This window comes from Carassius gibelio, chromosome A6, assembly GCF_023724105.1.
Source record: "Carassius gibelio isolate Cgi1373 ecotype wild population from Czech Republic chromosome A6, carGib1.2-hapl.c, whole genome shotgun sequence".
Classification (NCBI taxonomy): domain Eukaryota; kingdom Metazoa; phylum Chordata; class Actinopteri; order Cypriniformes; family Cyprinidae; genus Carassius; species Carassius gibelio.
The window spans coordinates 24,574,636-24,582,245 of record NC_068376.1 but is presented as its reverse complement, the minus strand read 5'-3'; the positions used below and the strand labels follow the sequence as shown (position 1 = coordinate 24,582,245).

General features: G+C 34.8%; 2 protein-coding genes across 4 annotated transcripts in view; one reads left to right on the top strand and one right to left on the bottom strand.

Moving 5' to 3' along the window:
- LOC128015845 (PRA1 family protein 3) lies at window positions 1-2,951 on the bottom strand. The gene is made up of 3 exons (XM_052600036.1): window positions 2,701-2,951; window positions 1,558-1,775; window positions 1-1,333 (listed from the first exon to the last, which is right to left on the bottom strand). Exons 1-3 carry the CDS (start codon window positions 2,877-2,879, stop codon window positions 1,158-1,160), a joined length of 573 nt encoding a protein of 190 aa, XP_052455996.1. The 5' UTR covers window positions 2,880-2,951; the 3' UTR covers window positions 1-1,157.
- The window catches only part of LOC128015842 (CCA tRNA nucleotidyltransferase 1, mitochondrial), a 7,855-nt gene continuing 3,068 nt past the window's right edge, over window positions 2,824-7,610 (top strand). The window contains exons 1-7 of one of the 3 annotated variants that reach the window (XM_052600034.1): window positions 2,824-3,629; window positions 3,920-4,020; window positions 4,319-4,512; window positions 4,693-4,831; window positions 4,965-5,091; window positions 5,275-5,468; window positions 5,972-6,225. In XM_052600034.1, coding sequence (XP_052455994.1) covers window positions 3,960-4,020; window positions 4,319-4,512; window positions 4,693-4,831; window positions 4,965-5,091; window positions 5,275-5,468; window positions 5,972-6,225 — 969 coding nt within the window. In that variant the 5' untranslated portion in view covers window positions 2,824-3,629; window positions 3,920-3,959. Of the gene's footprint in view, window positions 4,021-4,318; window positions 4,513-4,692; window positions 4,832-4,964; window positions 5,092-5,274; window positions 5,469-5,971; window positions 6,226-7,610 lie in introns of all 3 variants that reach the window. The other 2 variants (XM_052600033.1, XM_052600032.1) reach the window with 2 other exon arrangements.

Genomic DNA, 7,610 nt, shown 5'->3' with positions numbered 1-7,610 from the left:
AAACACAACAATTTGACTTTATTAACACACTTTGCATAGATTGAACAATATCCACCTTATTATTTTTTACATAAATGCATTTGTAACTTGAACGTGTGAGGCTTCCGGTGCCATTCACCTACAGTTATTTTACCCACTGTGCCACTTGATACAAAAAAAACTGCTATTTGTTATTATTTTACTTTATCATATTCATAAACACACTGGTTTATAATGCAAATAGCACATTAATAGAATAAAGCTTATTTCCACATTGCAAATTAAGGTTAATGGCACCACAGGAAATTCAACTTTTGAATTATTTAACCTAATAGGTAACAAGAAAGCAATAAGACATGAAAGTCTGTGCATTAATCAAAGAGATAATCTTAGGCATGATGCAAAAAAGTAAGTATCTAAAACCCTCATATTGCTTTTGCAACACAGCTACATCAGCAATGTGTTAAAAGACATCAATGTTCAATGAACAGTTCACATCAACGACAAACAGAAGTAAACAATTCTACAAAGCAATGGTTCCCAACCCTGGTCCTGGAGGCACCCCAACACTGCACGTTTTGCATGTATCCTTAATCTAACACACACTTGATTCAGGTCATCTGCTCATTTGTAGAGACTCCAAGATCTGAAATCGGTGTGTCAGAAAAAGGGTGCTGGGGTGCCTCCATGACCAGGGTCGGAAACCACTGCTACACAGTAATACAGTTCATTATCAGTACCGCAGGAGTTTCCAGTTGCCGTTAACCACAGTGATTTTTCTAGAGTTAAAGTTATCACACTGCAGAATATTTGAAGATCATAAACCTGAAAACATGCTGTCATATTATAATTTGATTTCTTAATATATGAATGAATGTATTTTGGGAGAGAAGGATACTAACACCTTAAATATGCACATATGACACCTTTCCCTATAGGTCATAGAAAAACTCTTAGGAAGACGTTTTGAGTTGCATATTCTTACATTTGACCTGAAGACTTATTTTCAATTCAATATTGTTTTCATTCCATTATAGAAAAAACACACTGAGAATTTTTTTTTTTTGTTTAGCTAATGAAAGATGTTGGAAGAAACAGAGTGAATTTCACAAATTGTGCTAGCTGAAAGCTGTTCCTTCATGTATTGGAGCGAAGCTCAGTAAGGCACGGTTGAAAGTTCACTCCTTGAGTTTACTCTCCAGAAAGTCTTGAATTTTATTGAGGTTCTCTTCTTGTTGACCCAGTGCTTCAAGTATGATTCCCATGAGTGATTTCTTGAGTCCAGCACTCTCCATCTTATTCTCCAGTTTGTTTTTCATGTTCCGTAGGCGAAGCGATGCATGTGCAAAAATCACTGAAATGCAAAAGGCCAAAAAACATTAAGCTTCCAGATACTTCATGTTGCATGCTAAATATATACATAATATATACATAATATCTGGATTTAATAAACTGCTGTTTTGCATTTGTTTTCCTGCAAGGAACAAAGAGTCTTATTTTTTTTACATCGAATAGGTTAAAATCGTATGGAAAAAAAAAATCTAAAAATGTTTAATTTATGATTTTAAGAAACTTTACAGATAAGAGGCAGCAGGATTCCATGCAGGAACACCATAACTCCACCAAAAAGCGACATGAGGAAATAGCTCACGACTATCCCCAAGAATACAAACAAAGCAGGGTTCTCCTTCTTGAATTGTTTGATGATCGCCTTGTTCTCCCCTACCCATACAGAGCCAATGAAGACAGACGCCACCACTGCTGCACCCGTGAACATGCTCACAGGGTGCAAACACCTGTGAACAGAGAATTTGGCAGTGACGGGATTTTAGGCTACTTCAAAATCTACTTAAAAATAAGCAGGGTACTCATTAAAGTTGTACTCATTGTGTTTTAGACCACAGCCTTCTGTCAATGAGAATACAAGTCAATGGTGACCCCTAACGGTTATAAAGTGTAAACACAATAAAATATTGTTGGCAAAAAGCAGGCATCTTTCCATGTTGGAATTAAAATATTTAAATAATTAATAACATGACAGTTTGATAATTTTGACTCTGAAACGTTAAAATAGACATGCAGTCAATGATTGTAAAATGATTTCATGACTAAAACTGCTTTCGTGCCCTTTGCTCCTGGTCAGTGTCATCTGATTACTACACTCTTAAATATTGTTCCGTATTAGCAACTAGATATAATATTAGAGACAAACCATAATCACCCAGACATTAGATTGGCCTTCGTCTTACAAACACAGCTGCCCACATATCAACACAACTATGTGTGCCCAGATCAACTAACTGTCCACTAACTATATTTAGCTAAGAATTATCTCATGTTCTAAATTGTACAGAACAAAAACTTCGCATGAGAACAGCTTATTTTTTTCAGTACAACATACAATTCTCCCTAAAAACAAAAAAAATAAATAGACAAAATAGATTAAAAAAAATACAGTATCAAAGTGCCATTCAAAAAAAATAGGTGAACTTTATGAGGACTTTATTTATAGTGCATTTAAAGTTGTTTATTTAAAGCTGATTTTAGAATATTTTGTTTTAACAGTCGCTTCTCGCGATACTTTGTGTAATGCGATGTTTGTATTGACGTGCCGACGACAAATTAGAAATAATATTTAAATATTAATTTAACAGTTAAATACCATATTGTGCATGCATGATCACATTTACCAAGAAGACAGGCTAACCTAACTGGACTTACCCTACAACCAGGAATACACTGATTGCTAGTACCAGATAGTTTGTTTGATAGTACAGGAGGTTGCTGACCACTCTGTTGTTCCACTTCGCCAGATCTCGCGTGTCTGGTCTGGCGAAGCGTTCTAAGCTTGGGCAGAAATCATCCCAGTTTCTCAAAGGAGCGATCTCCACTTTAGCCATTAGATCAGATTGACCGTATCCCAGCAGCGTCTCACCTCAAATGCCAATAGCCTGTCACGTCACTTCATCACTCTGGCGATGCGCTTCGTGGGCGGTAACCTTTAATGTAGACATACTATCGAGTTTGAATATTTAGGACTAGAAGCAATCAGAGAGATACTGCTTTTTATTATCATGCTACTCATATGTTCCTTTACGGTTGTTTTACTGCTGATTGAACTAACCAGGAACTCGATGAGATTAATCTTTTTTTTCGGATCTTTTAAATAAAACATTGGAACTGTTTCACAAAACTGAATCGGACTGAATAATACCCATAGACAGTAAAATAAATAATAATAATACCCAGCGATTCTGGAGTCATCGAATAATGATGTGGAGAGAAGCGAATTATTTTAATAGCTTACATAAAGCATAATAAACATATGGCAGTTTTATCAACAGGAATTAGAAACAAGGTTCCGTGTTAATAAATTGCATTAAAACCCTATTTAAATTACAATCAAGAAATGTAAATACATTTTAGTTTTACCCTAACGTTAAATACAGCAGGCTGTCACAGTGTATTGGAGCCTGAAAAAAAAGAGAGTAAATAAACTATTTTCATTGGTTGTTACGGTCATTACGTAGCTACCCCGGAAACTCTGTGTATTCTGGCCACGCCTTTTCCGTGAATGTCTGTCATGGCTGCGCACGGCGTGAGTGAGACTACAGATGTGATGAAATACTAAAGCATGTAGTTTTTCTTAGGTGAATAAATATCTTATCTTATGCTTCTTATCTTATGTCACATTTGATAAATTGGTAACTCCAATTATAACTTCACCGTGTTATCTTTGGTAATATCATATGTGCTTATCACCTTGAGAGCTAGCCTCGAAGAGTCACATTAAGTCATAAGCTATTTATTAACCGAACTTTTAAGCATATTTTAGATTAAGCATTATTTATATGACATGTGAACTTTGCATACACTTACATTATTGTCTTTTAAGTTCACCGATGTGGGCTAAATTATTTCTGCGCCCCTCGTTCATCAGCCGAGTTCATCTCACGTGGAGTCGCAGATTATTAGTTACAATGCAACTGAAAACTAAAGAGTTTGAGTCCTTATTTACCGACGGGCTGGTTGGTATTGCTGGTAAGCTCACTTTATCTTAAGTCGTCATCACCTTTCATAAATACTGTGGTGGTCCCATCATGGTACTGTTAACATACAGTATCAGTGAGAAGTTGGGACACACCTACTCATTGTTATTAGCATTCGCATATTATATAATAATATTGACGTCAGCAAAAATACAAAATAACACAAATGGAAATTAAACTAATTTATATTTTATTAAGTTAGGCATGTCCAAACGACATGATTACAGTGTTAACGTACCATACTATTTGTACTATAATCAAGAACATGTGATTTTTTTTTGGATAAATAGAAATATTTGAAAAGAACCAGTTTGAGCTGAGGATTGCAGGAGGTGCGGTGCGGGATCTTCTGTCCGGAAAACGGCCTGAAGATGTGGATTTTGCCACCACAGCCACTCCAGAGGAGATGAAGGGCATGTTCCAGGCAGCAGGAGTCAGGATGATTAACAACAAAGGAGAGAAACACGGCACCATTACTGCCAGGGTAAGGTGAAGCATGCAGCTTCTTATATTGATATCCATTAGACATTTTACTTGGGTGTTTTACTAAACCTTTAATTCATATTATTGAGCTTCCTGTTTTCATTTTTGACAGTTTTCCACATAATGCTTATGTTAATGTTATGTATGCAAACTGAAACATACGGATTTATACATTATATAGCTTCATGACGAGAACTTTGAAGTGACCACTTTGCGAGTGGATGTGCAGACTGATGGGCGGCACGCAGAGGTGGAGTTTACCACAGACTGGCAGAAGGATGCAGAGCGCAGAGATCTCACCATCAACTCCATGTTTCTCGGTAAAACAAATGGAGTTTCTAACAGAATACTTCACCTACATGAGCTTTGCTTTGCAATATTGTCATAAATTAATCCTTTGGAATAATTAAAAAATTTTGTGTATTTGATTGGTCCTTTATTGTGTTTTTACAGGACTGGATGGGACTCTCTATGATTATTTCCAAGGATATGAGGACCTCAAGAACAGGAAAGTGAGGTTTGTCGGCAGCGCCTCACTACGGATCCAAGAGGACTACCTTCGAATTCTGAGATACTTCAGGTAATTATATACTGATACTGGGAAGAAATATATGCCTTTGGAATGATATAAGGGTGAAGAAATTATAACAGAGGTATCCCTTTAAATTTGACCATATATAATCTTTACATTAACATTTTTCAATGGACATTATAAAGTAGAGTTTTTTTTCTTTATTTTTTTTTCTGTCGAATTGCGCTGTAGATTTTATGGTCGGGTGGCAACTGAGCCTGGGCAACATGAACCCGAGACTCTGGAGGCAATAAGGGAGAATGGCAGAGGACTGGCAGCAATCTCAGGTGAGAGGATCTGGGTGGAGCTGAAGAAGATGCTGGTTGGAAACCATGCTGATCACCTGCTGGAGCTTGTCTATGAGTTGGGCCTTGCCCAGTACACAGGTGAGAAACAAAAAATAGTGGTGCAAATATTTGAAAGGAGCTGTGGTTGAAGATCTAAAAATATAATACACAATTACCTGTCACTAATTGGTTTCCATTCCAATTTATTATTCAGATGCATTGAAACATTTCATTTCATTTATTTATTCTCTTTTCATGGTAATGCAACACGAAATGCCACAACAACAAACACAACAAAAATACATTCATCACAAGAAGAACAGGAGTAGGATGAAGAAAAAAAAAATCTTATAAACGCTTACCCCATTGAAAAAATGCAATTCATATGGATAGTTTTCTATAATGAACATGCTTTACATTTCTGAATTAAAGTTAACTTTGATGTTTTTTTTTGTGGCACATTAAAATGGTAATGTAATTTTCTTGAGATGTTAAAAGGAAAAATTATTATTATTATTATTATTTTTTTTTTAATGTAACATTTATATATCAGAATACATTTCTATTATAAATGTCCAGACTTGCTCTGTCTTTTCCTGCAGGTCTTCCAGTAGATGGCAATGTTGAGGAGATGAAGCAGATCTGGCAGAAGGCTCATGAGAGCTCTCCTAAACCCATGACTATCCTGGCTGCTCTGTTCCGAAGCCAGGAGGATGTGGAGAAACTGGATCTGCGACTGAAACTATCCAGAGAGGAGAAAAACTTGGGCCTGTTCCTGGTCAAATACAGGCGAGATCTCGTTAAGGGACAGGATGAACATGACGGCATGAAACAGTACACAGATTTCATCATTGATGTATGTACTTTTCCTTCCCTTCTAATGTTTAGTACAAAAAATGTCATTACATAATTCGCTGTACAACGTTTTAATTAAAATAAAATGAATTTCATATAAAGCATTTTGACATACAACAAAATGCAATTGTTAAACAAACATCAGTAAGGCCTACTTTATCCCCATAATCATTAAAACTGTCATTCCAGTGGTATTTTAGTTTTATTTACAACTGTAGTGTTGATTAATATTTTGAATTAGCTTTTATTTTAACATTTTGTTTTTAAGTCACTTTATGTGCTTTTGTCATTCAATTTTTTCAAAATATTTTATTTTTGTTTACAATTTATTTAAATTACCAGTAATTTTTTAAACAGTTTTAAATAAAAATAACAACACTTTGGAAGAGGATTAGGGCCAAGCAATAAAAAAAAGAGAAACATCTCGAGATTAAAGTCATTATAATACAAGATTTAACTCATAAAATTTCAAGAAAAATGTCAAAATAAAATGTTGAGAATAAACTCATTTAATTTTTAGAATAATGTTGTTGTGTTTTAAGAAAAAAACTTGTTAAATTGAGAGAGATAAAGCCGAAATTAAATGTTAATAAATAAAATAATTAAATTAGGAAAATAAAGTTGAAATAAAATACTGAGAATAAACACACTCGTGTCATGTTCATTTTATCTTGTTGGATTGTATTAGTCAGCGTCTGCAGTTGCGCAGGTCATAGAGAGCAATGCTCACGTATGTGGTCAACCAGAGTTTGTTTCTTCCTTTTTTCATCACATATCACATTGTAAAAGTGGAAATCAATTGCCTAATGACCTGTGTAATAATGATGTATTAATTGTTTAGGTTTAGGGGTAAGTAGAATACAGGGAGGGCTTTGTTGTAAGGCAGCATATATTTAATAATTTTAATAAATAAAATAATTTAAACTGTTATTATATCATCCTGTTAACGTACAACAATACTGAGTTGCAAATAGTATCTGTCAATATTTACAAGTATAAATAGCATCTAATTACTATTTACACTTATATCTGCTACTTTTACATAGTGTAAATAGCACATTGCTAAAAATGCTGCTGTTGTCACTTAAAGAGAATATGTAATTATTTTCACTTAGTGTAAATAGCATCAGATGTGATATGTGATGAAAAAAGGAAGAAGCGTCTGTTCGGCCGAAGGCGTAAACAAACTCGCGAGCATTGCTTTCTACGACCTGCGGCACTGCAAACGCAGTCCAAACTACTTTTTTCTTGAAATTTTATGAGTTTAATCTTGCATTATAATGACTTTAATCTCAAGATGTTTTTTTTTTTTTTTTTTTTTTTTTTTTTTAAACTGCTTGGCCCTAATCCTCTTCCATACAACACATATCTATCTATCTATCTATC